At 37.8% G+C, this 16,137-nt stretch overlaps 2 protein-coding genes across 2 annotated transcripts; both read right to left on the bottom strand.

The window, feature by feature from the left end:
* Positions 1-732: 732 nt before the first annotated feature.
* On the bottom strand, positions 733-6,753 carry pgp (phosphoglycolate phosphatase). Its single transcript, XM_059324357.1, has 2 exons — positions 5,877-6,753; positions 733-2,396 (listed from the first exon to the last, which is right to left on the bottom strand). Exons 1-2 carry the CDS (start codon positions 6,469-6,471, stop codon positions 2,071-2,073), a joined length of 921 nt encoding a protein of 306 aa, XP_059180340.1. The 5' UTR covers positions 6,472-6,753; the 3' UTR covers positions 733-2,070.
* Positions 6,754-9,070: 2,317 nt separating this feature from the next.
* On the bottom strand, positions 9,071-15,924 carry zdhhc4 (zinc finger DHHC-type palmitoyltransferase 4). The gene is made up of 7 exons (XM_059324354.1): positions 15,779-15,924; positions 15,361-15,499; positions 13,792-13,865; positions 13,489-13,667; positions 12,050-12,175; positions 10,979-11,223; positions 9,071-9,481 (listed from the first exon to the last, which is right to left on the bottom strand). The coding sequence occupies exons 2-7, from the start codon at positions 15,481-15,483 to the stop codon at positions 9,188-9,190; spliced, it is 1,041 nt and encodes a 346-aa protein (XP_059180337.1). The 5' UTR covers positions 15,484-15,499; positions 15,779-15,924; the 3' UTR covers positions 9,071-9,187.
* Between the last annotated feature and the right edge of the window lie 213 nt (positions 15,925-16,137).

The raw sequence follows: 16,137 nt of genomic DNA, 5'->3' as shown, positions 1-16,137 counted from the left end.
GGCACGGCCTCGAGACACAAATTCAGACAGGCTTCTCGGAGGTTGATGAACATGCTTTATTATGCTTCAATGGTGCAAAATTAACTTCTGTAATAAAATAAAATGAAATCTGTAAAAACTTGTAACAAAATAATAGCTCTCGTAGACTCTTTTCAAATAAATGAATAAATCATATGAAATAATGTTCTAAATATGAACTCTTCTGTTAGAAAATCTAGCTTCAACAAGATATCTCTTAATAACTGCAATAAGATAAATAATAGAAGAGTCTCACAAAGATCGCAAAGAGCTTTGAGATCTGCAGCACCTTTATTAGACACTGAGACATATGTGCCAGCTTTGTTCACGGTGCACTCCGCCTCCCACCTGTCCCGACTGGGACGGTACGTCGGAATTTTTTTTTTGCAGTTCATCTGTGAAGCTGCACTTACGCTCCGGCATTTCCCGTGCAATGCTGCTCCGCTGTTCGATCTACCCTCTGTCTGCTCTGCTCTCTGTGTGTGTGTGTGTGTGTGTGAGCGGCGCTGACCCGCCCACAAGGCAACCTCTTGGTAATTACGTCTCGCAAAATTGTGTGCAAAGCGCCGGTCAATTTACGTGCACGTGTACTGGTCCTATGAAAAACAGTGAACACCGGACATTTTCGTGAATTTATAAAACCCGGCCGGACGCCCCGGACAGGACGTAAAAAGTGGACATGTCCGGGCAAAAGAAGACGCTTGGTCACCCTAGTTTAGTAAAGATAGTTTGAGCTTTATTACAGATTAGAGCATTGTTTTCAGTGATTCGGGGAGTCAAGGACAAGTCAGAGAAAACAGAAAAGGAAGACATTTAAAATATATGTCATTCTAATAATCAGTTTAACGAACAAACTGACATGACAACGGTGGGTATCATTGCACCATCCCATGAATGTAACTGCAACATTTCTGCTGAGGTGTGAGAATACATAGAAAACAGACCATTTCAGTGCCTTTTACCCCCATTCTTTGCCTGTTTTCTATTAATAGACTTTTAAACAGCTGTAAACCTGAACACTTATACAGTGTATTACCAAACTGTCGACACATTGTGTGTGCTCATTTCCCTTTTTGAGTTTGACTTGTAGTTGCTTAACAGGAGATTGCACCCGACAGGGTCTTTAAAGTACACTCTCCTTCGCCCAAAAAGGAACATACACACATTGAAACAATACTGTGAGTCATTGTTCTTATGTTACTATTAATAAATCATTGTCATGTTAAATTAGCAGATTTTAAAAACAGTTAAGTTAAATAATGGCGTCTCTGTTCGCTGTCACACATCAGCTAGCTGCTTGGTTGTGACTTTGTTATAGAGAGGGTTTTAAAAGTGTATTTCACACCCAAAATGATCATTTTGTATTTCAATTGCTCACCTTGTGTTACTTTTGACTTTTTTTAAGAAAACCTTTTTTCTCTCATGTGCCTTCCCGATGAACAGAGAATCCCAAAATGGAGAAAATTGAGGCTGTGTTTCACAACAGCAAAACTATGTAAAAAATGTAATTTAATTTTTTTTCACACAACTCATTCTGTATAATTCATGTCTTATTTATCCAGTCCAGAGTCGGGTCAGGTTGATTCTTAGTTTTTCCAGTCTGGTCCATGGTTTGAGTTTGGGCAGACTAGTGTTAAAATTTGGGGCTGGCCTGGTGTTAAAGCTTGTTATGAAACTGGTTTGAACATTTTTGCACCAGCCCTACCCTCATCCAGTTATATGCTCACTACTTACCAAACACATGCATTTCAGCTAAAATATTACAATTTAAAACACTTTTGCGGTACGGTACTGGTACGGAGAAGACTCGGTTTTTGGATTCCCTTTCTGTTTTTTCTTCAAGAATGCAAGGTAACACTGGGTGATTAACTGATATAAAAATGGTCCTTTTGGGGGCAAAGTTTTCCTTTAATCATATAAAGCTTAATGAAAATAATTCCCTTTTTGAAGACAGTGGAGTCTGGCATGTGGCAGGCTAGCCAGATTCCTCGTGTTTAAACCCGTGAGGCTATCACATAGCTACTCTACAGTCCAGACAGACTTGCAGCAGTTTCATCCCTGCAGAGCTGGGAGGAGGTCCGCGATGCTCTCCACGTAATAATCCGGCACCATCCCCTGCCTCTCCGCGCAGCCGCTCTTCTGATGGGCCTCGGCGTCCGCCACAGTGCTGACCCCGGTGAGAGTGAGGAGGGTCTTCAGGCCGCAGTTGGAGCCCAGCATGATGTCCGTGTCCAAGCGGTCGCCCACCATCAGACAGCGGGTTGGGTCCAAGCCGAACTGGGAGGCCACGCAGTCGAACATGAAGTGGTTTGGTTTGCCCACGGTCTGGGCCTGGCGCTGGGCCGCTGTCTCCACGGCCTGCAGCAGGCAGCCTGTACCTGGGAGGACAAGAGAGGGGACCTTTAACTCAATTTCATTACATTACAAGTTTTTTGGGTTAAGGTGCAGACATTTGTTTCAGTCACCTCATCCATAAAAAGTCGGCGTAAAGCTTACAATACATTTTTTATATGCCTTAAAAATATTTTAGATGGGTGGAACTTTTAAGTTCAGACAGGTAGGTGCTAAAACATCCACAACTTTTATTTTTTTTTATTTTAAAAAAATGCAATTTCAATTTACAATAATGTAAATGTAATCTTGGCCATAACACTAATGTTATAGCCAACTTGTGGCCATTGAGAGGTTGTGATTATTGATTTTTTTGTTTGTTATGTTTGTGTTGATGCCTGTTGTCTTTGTTGTTGTATGTCTGTAAATTGTTGAGTGTTTTGTTTTGTAATGTACTTTAGGACCCCCTCGAAAACGAGAGGATTCCTCTCAAGGGGTTTATCCTACTCAATAAAATTTCTGATGATGATGAACTTCCTATTTCCTGAAAAAAGCCTTTTCCATAAAATGTGACATTTCCATTTTTCCATTGATCTCGGTGCTTTGTGAACAGGTACATTCAGACAGCCAGTATGAGGAAAGTAATGCGTGTTTAAACCATATCAAAATGGTCTGGATGATTAGTATTAACATGAAAATAAGCAAAATATGGCCCCTTTAAAAGTTATTTTATGTAATGTTCCTGAATCTGACAAGTGTTGGTATGTATGATTCAGTATTCTGCATGATTTTCATGCAGGTTTGGGCGTAGTATTGTTTTATCTGTTTTATAATACCGGATGTGTTTTTACATAGTACTTAATTGTGTACTCCTGCACTGAAGTATTGCACTTAATTTTGTTATGGATTGCATAATGACAAATCAAACTATTCTATTCTATTCTTTTTACTAGTATAAGCACTAGCTCTATGGCCCTGCCTCCATAATCGCCTTATAACAGATCAAAAACTTGTCCATACTTGTTCGGACACAACACAATAACCTTTGAAATAACTGATCCACCTGTACATGACATGTAGGTGAAATTTAAATCTTAATAATGGGAGCTCCCCTAATTGAAGTTGATTAATCATTCTTTTTGGTCTTAGTCGACTAAGAATTTTTAGTCATTGGTCAGGGTTATGTTTTTTCATTTCTTCCATGGGGAATGACTTATTTCCAAGAAATGTATGAGCACATCTCTCTGAAACAAAATATTTAAGTGATGCTTTGCATGTTTCTTTGTGGTGTAACTGCTTTACAGATCTGTGAATGAAATTAAGTAATCGATTAGTCGACAAACTCATATCGTCACACTGTTAAAATAATCGGCTAAGTCATTTTTTGTCAAAATAGTTTTTGTTGCCTAAATCATCTCCTCATGACGCCAGCCACCTATGGTAAAATCACCTAAATCCTCAGTAGATCAGATCATGTGATTTTACCCCTTTAAGATAATGACCTATGTCAAGTGTGTGACTTAAGCAGATTTATTATGCCTAAGTCAAAATAAAATGTGACTTAGGCAATTTTTTGAACATGCCTTTGTGACTTAAGCAAGATATGGTAACACTTTATTTTGAAGGTGTCTACATAAGAGTGATATGAGCGTGTCATAAACATAATATGGGATGTAACATTAATGCTCATGATACTTGTCATGTCATGTTTCTGACAGGCTTGTGTGACTCTTATGTAGACACCTTCAAAATAAAGTGTTACCATATCTTGCTTAAGTCACGAAGGCATGTTCAAAAAATTACCTAAGTCATTTTTTTCTCTTAAGTTACATAATTTACACACAGTGTTATTACTATGCCAATAGCCACAAACTTATTTTATGCAAAGATCCTTTTTGAGTGAAATGATCGATAAATGTCATATGTTACACTTTTGGTGAAGTTTTTTGTATTTCCTGCAAAACTTGAAAAAATTACTTAAGACAGGGATGGGCAACTGGAGGCCCGGGGGTCACATACGGCCCACACCATGACTTGAAGTGGCCCTCAGTACAACTACATGCATTTGAGCATGAAATATGTTAACTTACTGCACTGTAAGCATATTTAAAATTGCAGTTTCATCATATCTGGTGAAGTGCACGGTCCTATATGTGGCCCTGTGGTAGTGTCGATGAAAAATTGTGGCCCCCTGCAGCATTTAAGTTGCCCATCCCTGACTTAGGCTATTATTTTAACAGTGTGACGATATGAGTGTTAACCCATAAGAACCCATGGTGACACCTGTGTAACAAACACTTTAAATCTTCTAGAATCTCCCATATTCAGTTTTATGCTTCACCTTATACTCAACACCCTGGTGTGGTGGTTGTGTGACTTTGACAAGAAGTGATTTCTCCAAAATATGGGTGTGACTGGATACAGAGAAGAAGAAGAAAAGAAGCTAATTTTAAAAAGCTTATTTTTTGTTACGAGGTTAAGTTTAAACCCATTTAACAATTTTAATCTGTTAATAGGATGTCCTGTATTGCATTAAACTTGTTCTGACCATATTTCTTGAACAAATTAAAGTCACAATTTTGATATATGTTATGGAGATGCAAAATAAAAAGGCAAATTTGTGTCTCTGTAAGCAGAAAATGTGTCTAGTTTTTTTCTATTTTAAAATAAAAAATACCATGAACATAAATACCCATTGTAACATATATGTCACATCACTGATCTTTGACATTTAGGGGTAGTATTTTTTAAAAACACCAGAAATGTGTTCTATGTGGTCCACTTATAGAACACATCCTTTAAGGATAACTGGGTCTGGGTTCTTATGGGTTAAAGCAGGGATTCCCAAAGTGTGGTGCGTGGACCCCTGGGGGTGCGTGAGCTGCTGCTAGGGGGTGCGCGAGATGAAAAATGTAATGGCGGTCTGATAATGACACAATTAAATTTTTTACCCCCACACAATAAAGACGTGTTATTAATTAATTAATAAATACAGGCTATTCAATTTTGTGTCATTTTTTGTTCATTTTTGCATCTATTTTTTGGTTGTTTGGTCATTTTTACATGTATTTTTGGTCAATTTGTGTCTATTTTGATAATTTTGTGTCATCTTTGGTCATTTTTGCATCTATTTTTGGTTGTTTTTGATCTTATAATGAAGCTAGAAGAAGCTATCTTCTTGTTCTTGTATCTTTTTTCCAACCTGTGTTATGATGACGGGGTTGTGTTCACTCCACGCTCATTTAAATTTGCAGCAATTTTTGTTCAACGCAGCTCAAAATATTATAACATTTTCCCAACTGATCTGCTTTCTGCCTCTGATCCTGAGCCTGTCATCATCCTCCACCTTTAATATGGCTATAAAAAATCTTATTGCATTTTGTTTTTTTTGAAGGTGTGGGGGATTGGGGGTGCGTCAACCCAGTTGGGACATAGAAGGGGGTGCACGGCTAAAAAAGTTTGGGAACCGCTGGGTTAAAGAAAGCCCTTTTTAACCCTGAGTGTGTGTATCCACTGAGTATCCGTACCTGGGACGGCTTTGCCCCCCTCCAGGGGCAGCCTGGTGTCCCTGTTGGTCCCCACAAACAGGCAGCCCGGCTGGGTCAGGTACTGCAGGGCTCGGTTCAGCTTCATGTAACTGAAATGTTCATCGAACCCGACCACCACCGCCTTCACCTCGGGGTCCAGAGGCACGTTGGCCCAGTCGGTCTGCTTCCCTGAGATGTGGTCTGGTCCCACCCCGGTCTGCTGGATGCCCACCGCCTCCAGCTCCTCTCTCATCGCGTTGCTCCCCACCAGGTACACCTTGCCCTGCAGCTCGCAGACGGTCTGCAGGTACCTGGCGGAGCAGTACGCCGTCCCGAACACCTCGTCTACCGTTGCGTTGAACCCCAACATGGTCATTTTGTCCACGTACATCTTCCTGGTCTTGGTGCTGTTGTTGGTGACGAAGAAGACTTTCTTGCCTTTTTCCTTGAGCAGGTTTATGACTCGGGAGGCTCCGGGGACGGCCTGGTCCCCCCGCCAGATGACCCCATCGCAGTCAAACAGCACGCTGTCCACCGAGTCCAGGACCTGCTTCACCAGCGCTCCGCTCAGCCGTTGGCACTTAGACCCAGACATGAGGGGAGAGGACGTTAAACGGACCGTAACGCGCCGTTAAGTAACCGTTAAGTTTCCGTTACTGCACGTTGCTTCCACTACCTAGCAGAGTCACGAGCCTCTCGGGTTGACATAGAGTGCAGTACTGTTGTATGTAGATACGCCCAGCTTTTCTTTTGAGGCAGCTGTGTGGTTTAATAAGCGTTGTGTTGAAATTCACCGGAGAGAAATCCTGACCTTCCACCGAGGGTTGCAGCAACTCCGCGGTAACTTCCGCACCGGCTTAAAGTGACAGGGACCACACACGGCTCCACTTCCGGTCGAGTTTCTGTCACTAACCCCTGCTCACACCCTTGTCTTTCCAAGAAATAAAAAAAAAACACACAACTTAAATAGCTATTACTAAGGCCAACACACATTATTTTAAGCTATCTTCTTCACACAAAACTACAACTCCCATGAGCCTTTAGTGCAAGGTTTCAAAACCCAATAAGAACTGTTTCAGTGTGTTACCCTGTTGATCAACCTGTTTTAACCCTATAAAGCCTGAACCATGAAATAATTGCCAGAAAATTCAATTTTTGTAAAAACTGAGTGCTTATTAACCTGCTGACGAATTTTAAGAAATAAATGAATTGCATATATGAATTCTAATTTGTATCATATTTGATACATCAGGTCTTTTTGTGCAATTTGTTGCTCACAGTTTGTTTTTCTCGAACTAACAAAAACATATAAACCCTAACATTTTTAACCTATTAAGACTTTGACTTTTCCTTTTTCCTCAAACATGCAAAATACATATTTTTTCCATATAACACAACATCATACATCTGCAGATATGAAGTTTTTTAATTCAGCAATGACTGATCCACTCGTGGAACCTGCATATCATTTTTGCTACATCTGGTATTTTTGTGCAATTTGTTGCTCAGTTTGTTTATCTTCAACACATGTATACATCAGGTTTTTGATGATGTAGAGGTCTCAAAAATTACTGTATCTAATATGATACACTTGGCTTTATAGGGTTAATAACGTCACTGTGTTAAAATAATCGCCAAAGTCATTTTTTGCCAAAATGGTTGGGTTTTTTTGCCTAAATCATCACCCCATGATGCAGGCCACCTATGGTAAAATCGCCTATATCCTCAGTTGATCAGATCATGTGATTTTACCCCTTTAAGATCATCACTTCTTTGACAATTTGCCACATTCATAGGCATCACATAAGAACCCAGCAAAGAAAATCTAGAGGGAGATTGTTTAGTTATCAGTTTGGTTTATCAGTGTTTTATTGTTGACACTAATATTGGTAACACTTTGTTTTGAAGGTGTCTACATAAGAGTGACATGAGCGTGTCATAAACATGACATGGGATGTGTCATGAACATTAATGACACTTTGAAGTAACATTAATGCTCATGATACTTGTCATGTCATGTTTCTGACAGGCTTGTGTGACTCTTATGTAGACACCTTCAAAATAAAGTGTTACCATATCTTGCTTAAGTCACAAAGGCATGTCCAAAAATTGCCTAAGTCATTTATTTGTCTTAAGTTACATAATTTACACACATTGTTATTACTATGCCAATAGCCATCCTTTGTTACATCCTTTTTGAGTGAAATTATCAATAAATATCATATCATATCATCTTTTGGTGAAGTTTTTTGTGTGTCCTGCAAAACTTGAAAAAATGAGTTAGGCGATTATTTTAACAGTGTGACAATAAGTATTTTGCTTGGTGGAAATGCATAAAAATCTGAAAAAACTCTTAATATCTTAAAGTTTTTATGCTCAGCTGAAGTGGAAAAAGTACAGGTACTGGTAAAAGCAAAATGCAAATAACACCCTATGTGTTATGCAAAAATTTTCCATTGAGCTTTTTTGCATTGCTGTTCATCATTTGGGTTCAAAGGGTGCTATTTTTATTACCGCATCTTGTTGCATCCTACAATAGTATGATTTTGGCACCACCTACTGCTTATCTCAATTAATGACTCCTAAAAACTGCATAACAGTAGTGGATTGAAACAAGCATTCATTAGCATTTTCATTTTGGTTTAGGTTTTTTTGGCAAAAATGTATGATTAATTTGGATGAAGACGTGGCTTTTGAAACTAAGAAATGTAGAAAAAAAGATATACATTTTACAGTAGTATATATGACACATAACCCTTTCAGAAAATGCAAAAAATAGAAAACACATTAGCAAACCAGACAACCCCTTAACATGTTGATGCGTTTTCTGTAATGTTGCAATTTTATAAAATTTTGTTTTATTTTGTAAGTATGTTTCATTCAATATTGCAGTGCCACCGTAGAAAGCAAATGCAAATTAAATTTCAGCAATATATTGTAATGACAACAGTATACCAATCTCCCTCATTATATTATTTTATTTTAAACCCCTTAAAAATATGGTAATAATTTATAAAACTCAATATACATTCAAAAGCCGAGTCATAATGCCGTGCTCATACATGGACCAAAGATTGCACGCATGTTCCAGTTTTGGTAGTGTTCTTGTGTTAGTTGATGTCAGGAAAAAGATGGTAAAAAAGGCATGGCTTCCCAATACATGACACGTTATGGGAGATTGACACTGCAGTACATAGAGAAATGACTAATGTAAACTTTATTTCTTCAGTCGCCAGTAGTTCTTACGCACAGTAAAATCCAGGGGATTTACAGTAAATGCAGCATCACAACACAGATGGCAGTGTCTATTTTTAGTTGTCTTTTTTCTGAACAGATTTTGGAGGGAAAAAAATCTCTCCTAGGTTTCGGAGCAGCCCTCTGCTATAGTAGTATCTTTTAGAGTGGTCTGGGGGCGGGCTGCAGAGCTGGTCTGCTGATGGGTGGCAGTGCTGACACATGTAACCTCGACTTTTGTACCACTCGTTGGAGGTCTGGTTGACCAGAGCCAGGTAGGAATGGAAAAGGGCGTAACCCGCCAGGAGGAAGAAGACAAAGACCAGAAATCCCAGCATGAAGACGATTCGGGGGAAGGTCAGGAACAGATGCTGGAAGGGGAAAAAAGAAAATGATTTCAGTTCAACATGAGGCATCTATTTTTTTTTTTTTTTTATTACTTTATTGCAGGTTATGAAATTACAAATATTAACAGCTTCATCACATATTCAATTCATCCTGCCACATTTATGCATTTTTTACAAGAGGCAATGCCAAAAGAATAAATAAATAAGTAAATAAGATATTCATTTTTAATTGTTTGCTTATTCAATGAACTGTTTCATTAAGGAAAAGAAAGAGAAGAAGAAGAAAAAAAAAAAAAAAAAAAAAAAAAACAAAACAAAACAAAAAAAAACGGCGGGGGGGGGGGGGGGGGGGGAGGGGGGGGGGGACTCCTTCAACACTCCACGCACCGTTCTAGTTTTAGAATAATAAAAAAAAAACATGAGGTATCTATGACGGTGTATATGGGCCAAGTATGAAAAAATAAATAAAAATACAGACCCGGGGGAGGGGGGTAATATTTCGAGAAAAAAGGCGCAAATTTATGGGATTAAAGTGGCAAATCTGAGAGAAAAAAGTTACAGATTTACAAGATTAAAAGCTTAGACGAACGTTATGCACTGTAACTGTCAAGCAAGGAACAGAGTAGGGTCGGAATGACATCGTTCCGTGTGCCGACTCACTCTGTTTTGGGTGTTTTATCAGAGTGATTGTTTATGAGTGCTTTGACTGAGCTCTCCACTCATAAACAATCACTCTGATAAAACACCCAAAACAGAGTGAGTCATGGAAAAGAGGGTAGAAATGAGTGGTGATGTGCAAGGTTATTATAGTAAACGAAAACTAACGAAATAACGAAAACTAGAATAGAAAAAACATTTTCGTTAACTGACATAAAAATAAAAACGAGAGTTTTTTAGAAAACGATAACTAACTGAAACTGTATTTTGTGGTTACAAAACTAACTAAAACTAACTAAAATTATCGTGAAAATGTCCTTAGTTTTCGTCTTTCAGCTTTTTTCATACGTAAACCTTTTTATGTTGATATGAAATCTATTTCATCTATCTGGTTTTATGACTTAATAATAAACTTATTTGGGCTGAGATGGATCAGACAAAGGAAATAAAGGCAACATTTATTGTGACCTTATTGAATCTGGCACCCAACAAAAAATTACAAAAAAACTAAAACTAACACTAAAACTAATAAAAACTGAACTAAAACTAAGCATTTTCCAAAAAATAAAAACTAATTAAAACTAGCAAATTCACTTTAAAAACTAATTAAAACTGACTGAATTTGAAAACAATAATTGACAACGAAATTAAAACTAAAACTAATGAAAAATCCAAAAATTTTTATGACCTTGGTGATGTGGTACCTTGCAAAACAGAACACTAGCCTATTTTTCCGACTTTTTTCACACAAATCTGCTACTTTTTTCTTGTAGATTTGCCACTTTAATGTCATAAATAATATTAATACGCCGTCGTAGGTATTAGATTGGGAATAAACAGTATGTTAGCAGTACTGAGTCTCACCTGTACAACAAACATAGGCCCTGCTGGCTGCTGTTCACCGTATTCATCAATATAACTGGCCCTCAGGAGCCCCGACCGCAGTACGGCGTGAAACAGCATGTCTCCTGTCAGCACGGCAATGTCGCCCGCCATGGCGCACACGCTGAAGAGGTAAAGCAGGAAGTAACGTGTGTTCTGAGCGCCGATGCAGTTGTTCACCCAGACGCAGTGGTGGTCAAAGCGTTGGACACACCTGTTGCAGACCCCTGAAATACAAACAGTGTTAACAGTGTTCTTATATGTTTTGCTGAAATAATACGCAAAATTGACTATGTTGCGTAATTATTAAAATTTAGGCCCTGTTTACACGAGGACGCTTGCGGGTAAAAATGACAAAATATTTTATCGGAAGTGCCTTTCGTTTAGACGGTGACGGCGTTTTTGGGGCTTAAAGACACAAAAATCTGAAACCACCTTCCAAAGTGGAAAAGTTAAATCCGCTCCGCCGTAGCGTGTCCGTCTACACTGCCAAGACGCAAAACTCTGCTCAGATCTGCTCACGTCACGTTTGTGTTTACGTCACATACATGCTCCAGTACAGGAAAATAAACAAACATGGGATTATTTCCATGCGTCGGACCTTCAAGCTGCTCTGGCAGCTCTAATAAACTTACAGGAGTCTTTCCACCAAATGTACAGGATATGTACAGATAGTATTAGTGAACAGAGAAGGATCTGTAATTACCTCTATCACATTTTGGATGCAGCAATTCGTTGGAGGCGAGCCAGACGGCTGTGAACGAGACCTGGGAGATCTAGTGGATGGTGGAGAACTTTGTGGAAGGAGTAGCTGATGAAAATGTGTGGCGTGAAAACTTCTGCATGCCCAAAGATGCTCTTATCTCTTTAAGTGATGCCGCCTGGCTGCATACAATCGAATTTCACACACTTTTGCGTCACCGTATGCAGCAGATTTTCTCCCCGAAAATGCTCGTCTAAACGAGGAATAAAAAGTGAAGACGCGACGCCACTTTTGCGTCTTCTGTTCAGACCGTCCTCGTGTAAACGTAGCCTTAATATGTATTCACTTACTGCAGTGTTTGGAGCGAGCTGGTTTAAGTAGGTGGCAGGTTTCACAGGAGACTCCCGGGTGAAACATCCTCCTGTCGTACGGATAGATCTGCAGCTGGCCAGCCAGTTTCTTCTTCGTCACTGTGCCTGCCAAAACAGAGAGGAAAAAAAATCAGTTCCTGTAATAACACAAAACAATGTCCACAATACAGATATATACCGATATATTAGCTTTCCTTTTTCTGCAGGGAGGAAGGCTAATATATTGGACTGACTGACGGAGAGATACAGAAGATCCTTCTCTCCTACAGCCATCAGGCTGTCTCATTCTTCATGAGATTCTACCAGACTAACTGAATTTCCCCTCTGGCATAAATAAAGTAATTTTGACTTGATTGACTTATTAACACCATGTGCAATACCATTTTTTAACACCACAGACTATATTATGGTCATTTTTATGTGCAGCATATCTGTATATTATATCCTACCATGTCGTCTGCACTCTACCCATTTTACTCCTTTGACACTTTTTCCCCCTTTTTTTCTTTTGTTATTGTTACCCATTTTGTTCATTGCTTTTCTTATTTTATCCTATATTGTGATTGTTTTTGGAATTTGGAGCAATCTGGAACCAGAATTTCCTTCAGGATTAATAAAGTTCATTCTATCTTATCTTAACTTACTGTTTTACAAAAAAAAAAAACACCAGCTGAAATGATGAACTTACTCGAATGAAATGACTGGAGCATTCTGAATTAGGAATTGACATCTAAAAGGGCCTTAAAACTAGTAATAGAGAGGCAGACATCACTCTTCAAGTCTAAATTGATCTTTGTAGGGATATTGTCATCAAATGCAACAGAAACACATTCTAATATTTAAAAAAAAAAAACTTGAAATAGAATTTGTTACGAAAACTAAACAGACAAATAGAGTGGAAACAAGCAAAGTAGCTGCATGTGGCCTTCCCAAGACATGGAATCACATGAGGCTTATTTACTGCACCATGGGTGATATGTAATTACCAGCATCCTCAGTTATTGCTCATAAGACTCAGAAATGTGGCAGCATGGTGACAAGGAATAGATCTATGCACTTTATGTGTTTTTTATGCACACTGTTCATTGCACCTTATTTGTTTCATAGCACCAACATTTTTATACTGTATATTCATATTTATTCTGCACTGGAATTCTATTCTACTCCTATATTTTTTATTGTATTTTTATATTTTATTGCTTGAAGTATGCCTAGGTTGTTCTTTTTATTTAATTGTGTTGTCATTGTCTATGTGTGTAATGCTGCTGCTACACTGTAATTTCCCAGCTTGGGATAAATAAAATCTGTCTGTCTGTCTGTCTGTCTGTCTGTCTATCTATCTATCTATCTCAATGTGTGCAAGTTTTAAATAAGCATAAGAAATGTGTTTAAAATACTTCAGCTAGAATAATTGTAACCTGGATCTCTCCTGATGCAGAGGTAGAAGAAGAAGGTCTTGATGGCCAGCAGGACGTAAGGCACAGACAGGCTGGTCAGAGTGGTGTCCATCTCCCTGCAGAAGCCAAACACCTCATAGGTGAACTCTGCATACACGGCACCCTCCAGCACAATATGCAGATAGATGAACATGTTGTTCCTGCAATTAGAGGCAAATGACAAAGAAGGCAAATATTCAGGATTTTAAGTTTTTTGACCCTGAGATGCAAACTTACATTTATTATGACTATATATTTATTTCTGGGAACACTTGAACTTCAAACCTTTGATGAAACAGCCTGTGCAAAGTCCACTGTGAAAACTTTTGGAGCCATTTTGGCGTGAATGGTGCAACTACCTGTAAAAAGAATGGCAAGCAGCTTTAAATGTGAATAATGGAGACATAAGTGTTGGAAAACGATCTCTTTAAGCAAAGTTGAGTTGAGAAAAGTATTATTTATCTTTAAGATAAAAATGTTTAATTGTTCAGTTATTACAATTTCTTCTTGTTAAATAATTTCCTGTAACAAGCAGATAATTACATTTTGTAATAAAAGCTATAGCTAATGGTCTGTCCCATCTAATGAAAAAGGCATTGATATAAATAATGATAAATGCATGATAAACATGTATGCAATTTTATTTTATTCTATGAAATGAGAAAAAAAATACTAAAACACATTTATTTGATGATGGTATACATGCAGTTGTTTTTAAAAATTATATGTTGGATGAAACCAATCATAATATCATAATTTATTGTACATAATAACATAATAATTTAACATTTAATTAACATGAATTCTTTAAACCCTTAAAAAAGTGATAAAACTGTCAAACTATATGGTAAAGTTTTAAGAAGAATAATAATGTATTTTCTTATAATAATAATAATAATAATATTTACCCCACTTTAACCTTCAAATTATCATTATTTTTCCTACTTTATTTAGAGTCATGTTCTTGTTTGACTGTATCATTATGTGGGGTACTTGTCTGCAACTGAATACTGTATCTTTATATATAGTCTATGGTTTGTTGTATATAGTAAATGTTTTTAATGTTTTTTTCAATAAGGAATAAAAAAACGCTGTGCATATCATATCGGCACACTGTTAAAATAATCGCCAAACTCATTTATTTCTCTTAAGTTACATAATTTATTCACATTGTTATTACTATGCCAATGGCCATCCTTTGTTACATCCTTTTTGAGTGAAATGATCAATAAATGTCATATGTTACACTTTTGGCGAAGTTTTTTTGTGTTTCCTGCAAAACTTGAAAAAATTAGTTAGGCGATTATTTTAACAGGGTGACGATTTGTTTCTTACCAAGATTAAAAAAAACCTTACATTTAGAAGTGTTAGATAATTAATCTTGTTTTAAGAGTTAATTTCTTATTTTAAGTGTTCAACATGCTTATTTCTAGATTTAACAATCTTAATTCAAGAAATCTTGTCAAGTGATCTGTCCATGCAACAAGATAATTTCCCTCAGATTTTGTGTTTTAATCTTGTTTTTAGAAACACATTTTTTGCAGTGTGATGAAATCCTTTTATTTTTCCACAGAGCATTTCCACTTAAGTTTCAGAAATTTGTTTTCTGAATGAAGAGGAGATGTGCAAATATTAAATATACATGTGAATAGGGTACAATATATCACCATGAAACTTCCTCAGTGGATTATTTACATTAAGACAATTATTATTCAAGTTTTCTGAAATTGTGTGTAAAATAAATAATAATAAGTATAATAAAGATATAGTTTATGTCTAGATGGCGTAAGAATAGTCTAACAGCGCCGCACAGTGTAGGTTTGTGGAAATGCAGTTAAAACGCTTCTATCTTACCTTTCCCACAAAGTTGAAGAGGATATTAAAGGGTGTTTGCTGCTGACCGGAGTACCGACAGACCAGCACGATACAAGTCAGCACCACCACGACGTAGACAGCGAACAGAGTGAGGAAATCCATGTCTCACCTGGCGGCTCTACACACACACAACAACAGGTGTTCATGCCACAAACTAACACCAAACTCACCTAGAGGCTATAGTTGTGTATGAAGTGAGTTTTTCTGGTAGTTTAAACAAGTCGAAGTCTTTTAGATCAAATAATGAAGGGTGTGTATCCTAGCGACATCTAAAAAGACTCAGATGAACAACTTTACGTTAGCATGCTAACCAGTACCCACGTTAGCAAAACCTACTTGTTATATCCCCACTTTCTTTACGTCCTGAAGCAACATACTTCATTAATTTACCCCTTACCTCCTAGTCGAAGTCACGCATAGCTGCCTTGTAGTTTTTTTTAAATCTCACGTTAACATAGCTGATAGTGTTAGCTCCGTGGCTACCAGCATCACTTTGGTGCAGCGCTGTAAACAATGCTACTTCCTTAGCATCGGTGTAGCTAATTTGAAGCTAACAGCTGAGGGGTGGTGCTAACCTGCTGAAGCTGCTGCAGGAGGACGGTGGGTGGAAGAATCCGAAACTGTCTCTCTGCATGTCGATATATTGATAGTAACACATAACACATAATGGTAATAATATCCACACTTACATAACCTTGTATCCCTTTATAAATCTTACAAATTAGTTTTACAGTTAGTGTCTTGAATGCCTTCACG

The sequence above is a fragment of the Centropristis striata genome, chromosome 21 (genome assembly GCF_030273125.1).
Source record: "Centropristis striata isolate RG_2023a ecotype Rhode Island chromosome 21, C.striata_1.0, whole genome shotgun sequence".
Classification (NCBI taxonomy): Eukaryota; Metazoa; Chordata; class Actinopteri; order Perciformes; family Serranidae; genus Centropristis; species Centropristis striata.
This window is presented reverse-complemented; position numbering and strand designations above follow the sequence as displayed.

Coding starts and splice junctions, on each gene's coding strand:
- pgp (XM_059324357.1), bottom strand. CDS start 6,471: ATGTCTGGGTCTAAGTGCCAACGGCTGAGCGGAGCGCTGGTGAAGCAG. Junction 2,397..5,876: donor GGGGGGCAAAGCCGTCCCAG/GTACGGATACTC, acceptor TTGTCCTCCCAG/GTACAGGCTGCCTGCTGCAG.
- zdhhc4 (XM_059324354.1), bottom strand. CDS start 15,483: ATGGATTTCCTCACTCTGTTCGCTGTCTACGTCGTGGTGGTGCTGACT. Junction 13,866..15,360: donor TCTTCAACTTTGTGGGAAAG/GTAAGATAGAAG, acceptor TTCTTTTTACAG/GTAGTTGCACCATTCACGCC. Junction 13,668..13,791: donor CACAGGCTGTTTCATCAAAG/GTTTGAAGTTCA, acceptor CTCTAATTGCAG/GAACAACATGTTCATCTATC.